The sequence below is a fragment of the Crotalus tigris genome, unplaced genomic scaffold, assembly GCF_016545835.1.
Source record: "Crotalus tigris isolate CLP2741 ecotype Arizona unplaced genomic scaffold, ASM1654583v1 scf7180000024385.1074895, whole genome shotgun sequence".
NCBI classification, from domain to species: domain Eukaryota; kingdom Metazoa; phylum Chordata; class Lepidosauria; order Squamata; family Viperidae; genus Crotalus; species Crotalus tigris.
In genome coordinates, this window is record NW_024100555.1 from 633,756 (window position 1) to 648,904 (window position 15,149).

At 42.8% G+C, this 15,149-nt stretch overlaps 1 protein-coding gene across 3 annotated transcripts in view; it reads left to right on the plus strand.

Annotated features, from left to right (window-relative positions):
* The window catches only part of CACHD1 (cache domain containing 1), a 145,097-nt gene that overhangs the window by 69,239 nt on the left and 60,709 nt on the right, over positions 1–15,149 (plus strand). For all 3 annotated transcript variants that reach the window (XM_039328941.1, XM_039328942.1, XM_039328943.1), the window contains exon 3: positions 10,619–10,767. In XM_039328941.1, the coding sequence (XP_039184875.1) occupies positions 10,619–10,767 (149 nt within the window). The remainder of the gene's footprint in view (positions 1–10,618; positions 10,768–15,149) is intronic.

Consider the following 15,149-nt stretch of genomic DNA (forward strand, 5'->3'; position numbering starts at 1 on the left):
CAGCTGGCACAAATAAAGCATATTTGAAAGTATTTGTATCCCATTGAAGGGGCAAAATATTGAGGGTAGAAATAAAATCAGAGAGCGAGACAGAGAGAGAGAGGCAAAGTTTTAAAAGCTTAAGAGATATATGCAAATGAGAAAGTTTTCTGTGAAGAAACTGAAAAGGAATTCCATAATATTAAATTGAATATTGAAAGATCAACGGTAGCATTTTAAAAGTGTGCGTTATTCTCCAGTATGCTTTGCAATTGTTTTTAAGGATGAAAAAGTTGGAGTGAAAATCTTATAAATCAGTCAACAGGACCAATAGCTTTGATTCAGACTTTTGCCCAAAACTACTGCTGCAACATTTTTTAAAGATAATGTTTTACCAGATGAATTCCCTTTTTAGGAAAGCAGTGAAGTATCCACTTTTTCTATTAAACTATCCCAAATTAAAGTACTATAGGTTTATAAAAAGAAAAAAAATACAAAGTGAAATTCTAGATTTCTAACATATCATTTTGTTTTTGAGCATTTCAGTTTTTGTGCATTTCATTTAAATTACAATAAAAACTTTCTAATTTCATGGATAGAATTTTGTATTCTGCTATTTTGTGAAAAATATTTTGCCTGATCATTTTTTATTTTTTTAAAGTAATGATTAATCAATTGATATTAATGCAAAAAAAAAAACCCTCTTAGAACCAAGACAAATCCTTATGCCTCAGAAGGAAGATAAATACTCTGGATTCACTTATTATATTTACTGTAATATTAACTCATAGCTTATAAACTGAATGAAAAATTGTTTCATTGTTAATCTGTAGTTAATATTGTTAACATTGATCACAGTTTGCCAGGTCAGACAAAAAATACAGACACAATTAAGAAAAAAAGAAAACTAATAATAATACTGTGCTGGAAAGAGGATGCATGATTCTTAGTTGGGATTTAGCTAAGATTGCCAATATACATAGCCCATCATTTGGTTGACCAATTCTGCAGGAGTGAGGTTGACCTATATTTATGTTCATGTGGCTTATGTGTGTCTGTACTAAGAAAAATATGTAGTTTCAGGGACTTTGTGTTGATTCTTGGTGGTCTGCTGGGTGCAAATCTAGATATTGGTTGTCGCCTATAAAGCCATTCATGGGTTCTGATTGCTTTGAGAACCAAGTTTTCCTGTTATTTGTTTTTTGGGAGAATTAATGTGCTCCAGATCCCAACTATAAAGCACTGTCACTTTGTGGGACCCTAGGATACATGACTTTGTGGCAGCTGCGCCTGCTCTGTGAAACCTCATGTCTGTCCAGGTATGCACATGTGTCACCCCTTTTGCAGCAACTGCATTGGCTGCCTATTTGCTTATTGGTGCTATTTGTCACCTTTAAAGCCTTTCATGGCTTGTTACCAGCATATCTGAATGACCATCTCTTCCCAGTTACATCCACCTGCCCACCAGAACAGGAAGGCAGGGAATGTTGCCTAGGCAGGTACATCTAATGGGAACCAGAAAAAGGGCCTTCTCCATGGTGGCTCCCTCCTTTTGGAACATCATCCTCACAGGGATTAGACTGGCTCCCACTTGGACTCTCTTTCTCAAGACTCCAAAGACCTGGTTTTGCCAATGGGCCTGGAGAACCCAAGATGTGATGGATCCCATCAAATAGTTCCTTTGATTGCTTGTTTCTCCAGGGAGGTGGAGTGTTATTTCTTTTATTCTTTTTATGTTGGATTTTTTTATTGTTTGTAAGCCGCTCAAAGTAAGTAAATCCAATAAATAAATAGTAGTTAGTTAGTTAGTTAGTTAGTTAGTTAGTTAGTTAGTTAGTTAGTTAGTTAAAATCTGCCTTGCTAATCAAGTCCTGTTGTAGGGAAAGTGACTTCCTCCCTGGTAGTATAGTGGGAAAATAGTTTATGTTACTGTCCTCCCCAATCTGTGCTGTGCATTGTTTTTAAGATTGTCTTGCTTGTTTTGAACAGCTAGTTGATCTTTTAATTCTAATGTGTAAGTCACTTATGATAGAGACAGCATTGAAGTTGACAAATAAACACTTAACCCACAGAACCATTCAACTATGCATATCATTCTAGTTGAAATAAATGTAATAATTTTAGATCCATAACTTAGATTGGGCAATAAACTTCTGGAGTATTAGAAATAAATCATTCTATAATGGCAATTAAATATGCTACAAGTCATTTTATTGGAACAACTGTTTTGTTAAAAAGGCTGTCCTTGGAGAGCCTTAATTGAGTCATAGAATTTGATAGAAACAATTGAGGCAGGGCCCCTGCTCTTATCACTGTAGGCCTAATTATTCACATAAGAAAGTAAATCATGATGAAATGGCCTGTTATTAATAGTTAGGGAAGATATTTATCAAATGCAGACTTGCTGCACAAACAAATTATATATTTATATGTATAAATTGAGCTGTATTTTTACATAATTTCCATTTTATAAATTTTAGGTACATGGAGAAATAGAATGAGGAGGATTAAAAAGTATCAACTAATTACCCAGCACTAATTAAATAAATCTGGCCTTTTTTTCTGAAGGCAAAATGCACTTAAAATAAGTTGCTGAACATTTTGCTTTGAACTGTAAATTATTGTAAGATTATTCTTCATTCATAGGGAGCTTAAGGATTCAGAATAAGAATTATGAAGAAAACTTCAAATGGACTGAGGAAAACCATATAATTTTCACCATTGAGTTGTGTAACGGGATTAGTAACTTGGCAGAAAATTCTACGTATATGCACAAATGTGTGTGTGTATGTGTGTGTACACGCAGAATATATTCTTGTTTTAACAAGTTGCTTACAGATGTATTTTTGTGCAGAATGAGATGTGAAAAAAAGCAATTGAAAGAAAAGACACGTCTGCTGCAGAGCTACTGTTTTCATTGTGGTACAGTGATAGTAGATGTGTCACCCTACTGTTTTCATTGTGGTACAGTGATAGTAGATGTGTCACTGTGCTTATCCAATTCAACCAGTAGCAGCATTTGAGATAAATGACAGTGATTGTGTATGTGCACAGTGCCATCTGTAAATTATATCACAGAGCAAACCTATGTTCCTCCTTGAGTGTGCTGTAATGCAGTGATTTAACATTTCCATGCTGAGCAGGCTAGCAGAGCAGAAATCAGAAGCAAAAAACATAGGTGGTCTAGAAATTAAGGAATTCTAAATTTGCTGGGTGTTAGGCCAGTGGAGGTGAGGATCCAGTAGATAAGACCTGAGTATTCTCCAGCAGGATGGCTGTAGAGTCCAAATGGATGGGTTCTATGACGGCCTTCCTGCCTGGCAGACTGGGTAAAAACTTCGGCCACACCCCTTCCTTTGGGCGTGACCCCAGTTTTAACTCAGTCTCGAAGCCTGGTAGACGTACGAGAAGCAGCTCTCAGAACAATAGGAATTTATCCCAAAAGAAAAGGGAAAGAAGCATCTTCCTTCCATTTGAATGAAAAGCTCTCTGGCAGCTGATAGAACTTAAAAGGCACAGCCAGGATCAGCGGAGTTGTGAGTGGGGCGTCAGGGCGGCTAGCAGGGGAGGCTTGGAACGGGCCGGATCGCTCGTCGATATCCGGCCCGCCGAGCAGCTGTTTGGCGCGGGGATCCCACCGGGTTGTTCGTCGCCCTCCGATCCGACAAACAGCTGAGTGGCCGGCTCGGCTCGGCCGACAGAACTGAGGCGCCGCTCAGCGCGAAACAGCTGAGCCGCGCGGGAAGCGGCAAACTGCGGCGCTGCTCGGCATCGATCAGCTGAGCGGCGCGAACAGCAGCCCTGACTAGGACAGAGCCTTAACGCTATTTTCCTTCCCTCAGAGGAGAGGCGCAGCCCCTTAAAACCAAAGGAGTCTCCCTTACTACTGAATTCAAAGATCCGCCATTGTTTAAACCGCGTGGCTTCCCGGGCTATCTTTGGGAGGCGTGGCTTCCTCCCATTCGCCATTTTGAACAAGCGGATTCCCGCTGCATTTTCCCTTGGGGGTGGGGCTACCACCCGGACTCCTTTTCCCTGCAAGCAAAGAAGGGATCCCTTTAGGTAAGGATCTGAGGTTCCTCAAGAAAATAAGGCAAGAGGAAGGAAGAGGGAAAAGGAAGAGATCCGTTTTGATCGTGGTCTGCTGCTACAGCCACAGACTGGGGGAGAGAGAGATATAAACTGCTCTTGTCTGGACTAGGTGAGGAGGTGAGGAGGAATATTTTTCCCTGACTGTTCCTATAGTGACCTTTAGTCACTGCCTTGCAGGATCTTCTGTCCAAAGAATCCTGTCTGTCCGGCCATTGTCTGTATAGGCAGAAGAGGGCACAGCCCCAAGCATCTGCATCTGATCTGCGTACCTCATTCCCCCACTCCAGGCATTACCTACTCGGGGTGTCTGGCACAATGGCAGACAATGTCTCGTATTCAGTCACACAGGTCCCTCAATTGTCCCCCCCACAGCAACAACAAAAACGCAGATCTTCTGAGTCAGAGGTGGGGGGGGAAGAAGAAAGCTAAAACAAAGCACCTTTCTCAGAAGGGACAGTCTAAAACGGCTGAGCGAGAGGCTTTGAGGAGACATTTGGCTTTAGAAAGACAAATTAGCAGGGCACAGCGAACCAATGCCAATGGGACAGATTTGGTTTCCCCTGTCCCAGCGGTGGCGCCCAGCACAGAGCCTACTGCCGAGGAAGTGCTCAAGACTTGGTCTCCTCCTGGGGAAACTGAGCAGTTAGATTCCTCCAATCCCTCCTCACCAGCTTCTTCACCCGACCACACTCCAGCGCCTCACTCCAGCGACAAGGCGCAGGAGAACATATGGTCGGCACAATTTCATGCATTCATGCAGGATGCATTCTCCCAGTTCATGGCTTCTAAGGGGCAAGTGGCCTTTCACACACCCCGTAAGGGTCGGGCTAGGCCACCCCCTACCAGTACCTCTGAAACTTCCTCTCAACTGGGAGAGGGTGACTCAGTGGACCTTGACATGTCAGACATGCCCCTCTCGGAGGACGAGGAGACTGCACCTGAGCAGGCGACGAGCTCTGGCCTCTTTAACCCAGCGCTCCTAAAATCACTCCTGATAAAGGCAGTTTCCACAGTCAACCTAACATCAGTACAGGATGAGAAGCCCTCAACAAGCAAGGAGGCCAATCCTCTGTTTGCCAAAAAGGTTCCACAAGATAAGTACATTCCATGTGCGGAGGTCTTTATGACCACGCTGGAGGAACAATGGTCCTCACTTGCAAGCCCACCGATACCTAACAGCGCGGAAAGGAAGCTTTTCAACCTATCTCCCTCCTTCTCTAACATGTTAGAGGTTCCTGCTGTAGATAACCCCTTAATCTCATTATTTTCTACCTCCGCGATTCCAGGAGACATGGCGGAGGTCTTGAGACCTGAGGAGAAGAAATTTGAACACTCCCTCCGGCGTTCCCATATGGCTGCAGCCTGGGCAGCCAGAGCAGCCACCTCATCATCATTCTTCGCGAGGGCCAGTATCATGTGGCTGAGGGAACTGCAAGGCACGGTGCCTCCAGACCAGGTCAGAGTACACCAAACATTGGCCAAGCTCCTCGCGGCCTCGCAATTTGTCTCTGACGCTTCACTGTACGCAACAAAGTATGCGGCTAGATCCATTGTGGCCACAGTGGCCTCACGTAGGCTACTATGGCTCAAAAACTGGAAGACAGACCTGAGGTCCAAATGGCGTCTTTCGACGTCCAAATACAGTGGAGTAGCCCTATTTGGCTCCATTCTGGACCCACATGTCAGCGAAGGCAGAGACAAGAAAAAAATCCTGGTACATCCATCAAAGAAGTTAGACAGGAGAGGCAGTCAGGACTTCCGGAGACAGGGCTCCCGCCCAGGAAGCCCCTGGGAATGGAGACAGCCCTTTCGATCAGGGCAATCCTGGGACTGGCCCAGAGGCTCACGATCCTTCTACCCCAGACAGGATCGAACCCAGGATCGCCAGAGCCCGGGAGCCAGGGGCCAGTTCCAGTCCAGACGCCCATACAGGGGAGCGGGAGGCAGATCCTTTAAGCGTACCAAGTGACGCCAAACAGGATACTCCCATTGGGGGTCGGTTAGGAAATTTCATCGAGGTCTGGGAGCAGACCACGACCGACGCCTGGGTCCTGGAAACGATCAGGCATGGCCTGACCTTAGACTTCTGTTCTCCCCCACCAAACCGGTTCATCAGATGTCCCATCTCCAGAAGAGCACACAAGACGAGGCTGATAACTTCGGCCATAGCCCACCTCCTGTCAATCCAGGCCATAGAGAGGGTACCAAAGGAGGAGGAGGGAAGAGGATTTTATTCTATCCTCTTCGTCATCCCAAAGACATCAGGAGGGTGGAGAGCAATCTTGGACCTGAAGGGCCTGAACTATTTCATAAAGTACAGGAGGTTCAAGATGCACTCCTTGAAATCCATCCTAGCCAGCGTCAGGGAAGACGATCTATTATCCTCAATAGATCTCACAGAGGCGTACCTACACATCCCCATTCATCCCAGTTACCGGAAATTCCTCAGATTTACCTACGCGGGTCGACATTACCAATACAGGGCATTACCCTTCGGACTATCATCAGCACCAAGGGTATTCACCAAGATCCTAGCTGTAATAGCGGCCCATCTCAGGTTGATCCCGGTTCGCGTTCAGTTTTATCTGGACGACATCTTGATTCAATCCAGATCTCGGGAGCAAGCAAGGGCAGATCTCGAGACCACGATCCGAACCCTACAGGGGCACGGATTCTCGGTCAATCTAAACAAGAGCCACCTCACTCCCTCAAGGAGACTGCAACACCTGGGCGCGGTGATAGACACGTCACAGTGCAGGGTATACCTTTCCCAGGAGCGACTGATCAGCATATCCAAGCTAATTCACCAAATTCAAAGATCAGGAGAGTGCCCTTGCTACAACTCTCGAAGCTCCTGGGGAAGATGATATCTTGCATGGGCATCATCCCATGGGCAAGGCTCCACTCGAGGGAGTTGCAGTGGTTCCTCCTACCCTACCAGAGGAGGAACCTCAGCACCTCCAGCAAGAGGGTGCTGGTACCAGCACAGGTGATGAAATCACTAAAATGGTGGCTATCCCCCACGACACTCAAGGGGAGCATATTCAGGGAACCAAACAGGGTCACACTCACGACAGATGCGAGCCTGTTCGGATGGGGGGCCCACCTGGGAACCCAGATAGCACAGGGCCAGTGGGGACAGAAGGACCTGTCACACAGCATCAACTGGCTAGAGCTCCGGGCCATACACCTGGCCCTCCGTCATTTCTCTCACCTAGTAACGAGGAGGCACGTCCTCGTGCTAACAGACAATGTAGCAGCCAAGGCACATGTAAACAAGGAGGGAGGAACGAGATCAGTGGAACTAATGAAGGAAGCATTGGCTCTGGCTCGGTGGGCAGAAACCAATGTGAGTTCCATCAGAGCGGAACACATCTCAGGGGAGACAAACACCCAGGCAGACTCCCTGAGCAGAGCCAAGTTGGACCAGTCGGAATGGCGTCTGGACCCGGTTCTCTTCGAGGAGATCTCCTGGAGGTTCGGACAACCGCACCTAGATCTATTTGCCAACCACAAGAACACACAACTCCCCAGGTTCTTCTCCAGATTCCCGTCCCCGGGATCGGAGGGAACGGATGCTCTCAGGTGCCGGTGGCCGGCGCAACTCCTGTACGCCTTCCCACCGCTGCCATTAATACCGGCGACCATACGCAAGATGATCCTGGAGGGCGCAGAGATGGTCTGCATTGCCCCTCACTGGCCACGGCGCCCGTGGTTTGCCGACCTCGTGGACCTTTCGATATCACCTCCGTGGAGGATTCCCCCGGACAGGGTAAAGCTCAGGCAGGGCAAGCTTGTACACCCAGATCCCCAGTGGCTACATCTAGCCGCTTGGCATTTGAGCGGCAAAGCTTAACTAAACAATCTTATTCGGCAGGGGTGATATCGATCATACAGGCATCACGAAGAGCGTCCACTAATAGGATTTACGACGCTACATGGAAGGGATTTTGTAGGTGGTGCGCTTTGCTTCACCTAGACCCGACCACAGTATCTATCCCTAATATCCTAGATTACCTATTGGAGGGTCTTAATAAGGGCCTGTCAGTCAATACCATCCGCAGACAGATATCGGCCCTCTCAACTGTACTCTCCTGCGACAACTTAACTTCTCTAGCACAACATCCAGCGATTAGTGCATTCTTAAAAGGGGCATCTAACACAAAGCCCCCAGTCATACACAGGTACCCGTCCTGGAACCTGCCTAAGGTCCTTCTAGCCTTGACATCAGCACCCTTCGAGCCTCTTGAAACATGCTCACTCCATCACCTATCACTGAAGGTATCTTTCCTTGTGGCAATCACTTCAGCAAGGAGAATCTCAGAACTTGCAGCACTGTCAGTAAGGAAGGATCTGTGTACCTTCTTCAAAGACAGGGTTGTTCTTAGACCAGACCCGACCTTCATTCCGAAGGTAAATAGCATCTTTCACAGATCTCAGGAACTTACGCTTCCTGATTTCTGTCCAAGACCCAAACATAGGCTAGAACACAGATGGCACAAGCTAGACGTGCGGAGAGCGCTGTGTTTCTACGTGAAACGCACCTCGGCTTTCCGAAAGACTGAAGCATTATTTGTGTCCTTTCAACCAGCAACTATGGGAAAGAAGGTATCTCCTTCCACCATAGGCAGGTGGATCAGAGCCTGCATAGCACAGGCATACGTCTCACAGGATTTGCCAGCACCCACTCAGGTGACTGCCCACTCAACTCGGAGCGCAGCCACATCTGCGGCGTGGCTAACACAAGCTCCGGTGGAAGAGATTTGCAGGGCCGCAACCTGGTCCTCACCTTCGGTTTTCATTTGACATTACCGTTTAGATTCCCTAGCAGCAGCAGATGCGGCTTTTGGCAGAAGAGTTCTTCAACAAGTCGTATCTGCTCAGAGTTCGGTAGCCTAGACATTCCCTCCCAGGGGGACATGAGGGCTTTGGTATGTCCCATCCATTTGGACTCTACAGCCATCCTGCTGGAGAAGGGGCGTTGTCTTACCTGAACGCCTTTTCTCAGCAGGATGATGTAGAGTCCAAGCCCACCCAGAGGATAGGTCTAGGCAGGGAGAGAATAACGATATAATAAAGAGCTGCAATGTTAATTCCAACAAAGTTTCTCGCCTAAGTTAAAACTGGGGTCACGCCCAAAGGAAGGGGTGTGGCCGAAGTTTTTACCCAGTCTGCCAGGCAGGAAGGCCGTCATAGAACCCATCCATTTGGACTCTACATCATCCTGCTGAGAAAAGGCGTTCAGGTAAGACAACGCCCCTTTTATGACCTGCAAGCTACATCTGGCCCACAGGCAGTTCCAGTACAGCGCATGGCATTGGTAGTGGGGGATGGGACATTGGCAGGGGGTGGGGCATCAGCAATGGAGCATCGGAGAGTGCAGCAGCAGTGGGGGGACGAATGGCAGAAAGAGCGGGGAGTTAGGGACAGAGAGTGGGGCGTAGGCCCTCCACAACATTTCCAGTTTCAGTTTTTCCCTTGGGAAAACCCCTGCAGTAGATTCTCATTTTGCAATTGATTCTCATCTTCCTGGACCTTTGAGGATCTTTTTGAGGCTAGAATTTCCTGACTTTGGAAAGAACCAATAAAGGTCTGGAGAGGTGTTTTCTGATTGATCTGGATGAGTACATTCTGAATGATCATGGAAATTTGGGGCTTTTAATGACAAATTTCTTTGTTATAGATCAGTGGTTCTCAACCTGTGGGTCGGGACCCCATTTGGGGTTGAATGACCATTTCACGGGGGTCGCCAAACAACGCAGTCTGCCATTTTTTCCCCTTTTCCTTAGCTGTGCTACTCCCTTTTATTCTATTGGCTTTTGAAAGCCAATAGAATAGACTCTCTTGAATAGAGTCTAATTCTATTGGCTTTCAAAAGCCAATAGGAATTGTCCAGGCTGTCTCTGCCCTGCTGAGCCCGCCAAAAGTCCCATTCTGCAAACGGTGCTGCACCAGTTGAGTAGTCCTCGACTTACGACCGGTTGAATAGTCTTCGACTTACAACCGGTTGGGGGTCGCGGCATTAAAAAGGTTGAGAACCATTGTTATAGATCTTATATCTACCACCATTTAAAAAGAGATCTGCTTCAATTTTTAATGCTATTTGAATATTGTAAGTTATTACTGTTACTTTTTTCTACCACATATAGCACAACAACAAATGTGTATTGCACTGTATTCATATGCATATTCATATAAGATTTTTCCAGCTTATAAATTCATTACTTAGATTTCAGTAGAATTAATTTATGAGCAATATCCATTTGATTTTAATGAGAGATTGGTTTAACTGAAAAATCTGGAGATCTTTAAAACACTCACAAGCAGAAAGCGAAATGATTTCAGTAAATCTCCTTGCCGGTGTTCCCATACTTGTTGGATTATCTATAGACTGTTTAATTTTATTGATTAAATATAAATATGAATGTACATATATTTCAGAATCAATTGCTTTCTCTTGCAGTTTGAACATATTCTGCATTATGAAATATACAATATGAATATTGAAACACAGTTTTGATTTTGTGCTTCTCTTTAAATTTCCCAGCTAGCCAAAAAAATTCGTGAAAAATTTAACCGTTACTTAGATGTGGTAAATCGAAACAAGCATGTCGTGGAAGCTTCGTATACTGCTCACTTGACATCCCCTCTCACAGCAATTCAGGACTGTTGCACCATCCCACCATCTATGATGGAGTAAGTATTCAAATATTTTCTATTGTTTGTTTGTTTGGTAGTCATTGGATCTGATATTGGATCAAGAAGATCTGCAATAAGAAAGAACGAAGAAGACCATGTTTATAGTATAAGGGCTTTAAGGAGAAACTTCAGAAGTGGTTCCACATTAAATGTTGATAGCATGGGAATCATGAACAAGGAAAAATGGTATAGGGCAGGGGTAGGCAACCTTGGCTCTTTTATGACTCGTAGACTTCAACTCCCAGAATTTCTGAGCCAGCATAGTCCACGAGTCATAAAAGAGCCAAGGTTGCCTACCCCTGGTATAGGACTAGGGTTATGGTCTTCCATGAAATCCCTTTGGAATGGGTTGCTGAAAGAAATTTATGCAATTTATATGATATGGAATAAATTATATATTTTATATGGAGCATCTAAGGTGAAATCAAATATTATTCATGTGCACTTCATTAGTCATAGGTCATAGGTGAAAAGAAGAAATTCCAGTGATGTAGCAGTGGAAAAAATTCTTGGGTTTTACTTGCAATGGATTATTATATAATAGCACAATTACAATATTGTGTCAGGGACTTGTGCAATTATATTATGATAGCAAAGAAAATATATTGCTCATGGGGTGTAAATATAAGGAATATATTACTATTATTATCAGCTGAACTCAACCTACTACAAGATAAAGGCCTGTTCATTGAATGTTATGGACTGTAATCTATGCCAATCCAGTACAGGATGGTAGATATATATTTTTTTTACATCCCAAATATAAAATTGGTGCCTAAAGTCACCAATATGGCTTCTATGTCTAAAAGAGCAACTTTTGGGAGCAACTTTGCTTGTGGGTAGCTAGCAGGGAAAGTCACATATAGCAATCATGGCACTGCAATACTGCAACTGTTGTAAGTGCAAGCTAGTTGCCAAATGTCCAAATTGTGATCATACAACTATAGGGGTACTGAAACTTTGAGGACTAGACATAAGCCCCACTCATTCAGTGCCATAATAACTTTGAACAGTTGCTAATCAACTGTTCATAACCTGAGGACTACCTTAAGTTGTATGAAAAATCTCACTAGATTCATAGTTTACATTAAATGGACTTGCCCTACCTTGCTTAAGCACATTATTTGGTGCCAAAAGTGGCTTCCGCATATTTAAATATTGTTAATAGGCATTATAAGCCCCTTATTGCAGTTATATATTGCATTAATTGCCAGTGTCTGAGTGGACATTTGCCAAAGTCCCAAGTGAATTTCCTATAAACAAACAGCTTTTATGCAGCCTTATTAAAACATGCTTCTGTTTTACTAGCTTAAGACTTCCTTAATTATAATGATAAACTACTACAAACGCAAAATTACTACAAATATTATTTGTATATTTTAATAAACTTAAATTGGTTTATAATGGTAGTTTTGAGATGATCCAAACTTCACCTGTCTCAACTTATTTTAAGCCATGCCAAAAATAGCAGAGCCTAATCTTAAAGGAGTTGTTATTCAGGGGTGTGCCTAGATGCACTTACTGAATTCTTTGAAGTAGCTGTACGGAAATCAGTAAATACATTTGAATTGTGTACATCAGTAAAATACATTTGCATTGTGTACAAAGAATACCTAACATAGTTCTAAAGGCTGGAGTAGAGGTATTTGTACCACACTGCAGTTGTTCATTTCATATAGTCATGAGCAACAACTTATGACCATTCACAGATCTGAAAAAATATTGCAAAATGGAAAGACTTGAGGTACACATCTATGAGATCAATTGTGTTCTTCATTATTTAGAAAGAACACCATTCCAAACTCTCTTTTGCTCCTTAGAACTGGAAGAGATAGCTGGGGTAACAAAGTTTGTTATTTCTTCCTAGTTAGTTAGTTAGTTAATATATGATAATCCTGTGGAGATTGTTTTTTCCTAGGAAAATTGATAAAACTGTGCTGAATGCTTTATAGATATTTTATTTTGATTGCTCAGTGCATTTACGAGGCACTGTTTTTTATTATCAAGCCCAGTGTTGACTCCTGGCAACTGCATGGCTAAGTTCATGCACGTTTCTTGACAACGTTTTCAGAAGTGTTTTGCAATTGCTACTCTTATATCCAGGGCTTTTTTTCTCATAGAATGCCCAGAACGGAGTTCCGGCACCTTTTTGGGATGGAACCTTGTAGGGTAGGCAAGGTGGGTTGTATGATGTGTCTGAATTCCGACACCGTTTTTTTGTTTTTTTTAAAGCACTGCTTATATCAGTAGTAGGCAGCTATGGCCCCTTTAGAGCCTTTGGACTTCAACTCCCAGAATTCCACAATTGACTTCCAGGCCTAAGGCAGCACTAGAAGTTATAGATTCCTAATTTCTGGTCCAGCACATTTAGCCAGTATTTATTTATTTATTTATTTAATTTTATTTATTTTATTTAATTTATTTATATGCCGCCCAATCCCAAAGGACTCAGGGCGGCGTACAAAATTAAAACAATCATCGAGAATAAGACAATAAAATAATTCAATCATACCGTACTTTTGAAGGGCCATCATGCCTAGTATAAATCTATTTAAAATTATTAAATATCTTAAGATAATTATTGGGAACTTTAAAATTGATAGCATATTAAATCCTTAGTAACTGATAAACTCAACTTATATGTGCCTAAATTTTGTTTTCTGTACCTTAATTAATGTTAGTGATTGGGTTTTTTTTTAAAAGATTCATCTTAAGTATTGCTTTTATTTATCTCACTTGATGAAAAAATTGCACTGAAGAACTGTTTAGCTCTATAACTTATTCCTTGACCACTCTGTCTTGGATACATTAATGTAATGTTTAGATAGATAAACCTATAGATTTGTTTTTGAAGATCATTTACGATGATTCCTTTAGAAAGTGACCTGGCTCCCTCTTACAAAATAGCTGCTTAAATATTTGCTATTGCAGCTTTAGCTTTATCATGGTTCTTTCTTTTGTTTACCTGTCCTCTCCTGGGCTGTGAAATGGAGAGATAAGGAAATTCCTATACTGATCTTTCAAGTTGTTTGTGCAGTTACATTGTCAGGAATGCTAAAATGGTTTAGTTTTAGTACAGGATAATCTCAACATTATGCAAAGATAGTTGCAAATATTAGGAAAGTCTGGTGATCTTGTAAATGGAGGAGGGGGTGATATATGTTTATATTGTTAGATACAAATTAAATTATAGTATTTAATTTAAGGCTACAATGTCTGAGCTCCAGAAATCTAGAAATTATTAGATAACAGCAAACAGAATTAGAAAACTAACTCTTTGCTGCCGTTTAGTGGCCATCTGGATTTATGTGACCTAGGCTAATTTGTAGGATAAGAAAGGCAGAAGATAGATCAGTGGTTCTCAACCTGTGGGTCGGGACCCCATTTGGGGTCGAACGACCATTTCACGGGGGTCGCCAAGCAAGGCTGTCTGCCATTTTTCCCCCTTTTCTTTGGCCACGCCCCTGGCACCCAGTGATGTATAAGTGGTTGGGGGTCACCACAACATGGGGAACTGTATTATGGGGTCGCGGCATTAGAAAGGTTGAGAACCACTGAGATAGATAGACATAAATTACCTGGTACCCTGCAGATGTTTTGAGTTTCAGTTTCCATAATTGATAATTACTGAACATGTTTGGTGGTGTTTATGGAAGTATGTAAAATTTAGGAAAGGACATGATTGGCAAAGAATGCAATTATGCCACTGCAGCTTTTCCCAGTTGCTAAATGAATTCGATAATACAGCAGAATTCCTAATCAGGTGTTCTCATGCTGAATTCAGCATCAGGATAATGCCACAGAACTGCATTTCTTTTATCCAGTGTTTGGATAGACCATGACTTAGATGAATCTTGGTTAACTGTACTATCCCATCAAAACAGGCCTCCATTATTAGCTTAGATTAAGACTCAGTTGGAACTTTTCAAAACTGCTGTTTGTTTTATGTATTTTAGTTCTGCAGTATGCAGATAAAATATTGATTACAAGAACATGGTTGACCATTAATAAAACATATTAGTTCAGCGTTCTAAAGAAAACTGTGGTTTCCGAATGACCTTGTTCTGCAGCTGGTATTGGGGAACACTAGAATGAAGCGGATTCATGAGAAATTTACAGAAAATATGGCAAAATAACAGTTAACATATTAACCACATTCAGCTGGTGACTAGCATTTTATATGCCCATGTCTCTTTCTTCATTTTATAAAGCTGAAACTGCATAAAAGTTTATTTATCTGTGAATAGTGAATAAAATCCCGTTGGCGCTTACAGGAACGCTATTTTGATGTAAGATTCAAAGCTTCTGCAAATTTATTTTATCTTCTCCGTTTGCTGATCTTCGGCTTGTAAATCTTGTTGAAGGAGAATAAAAATGAC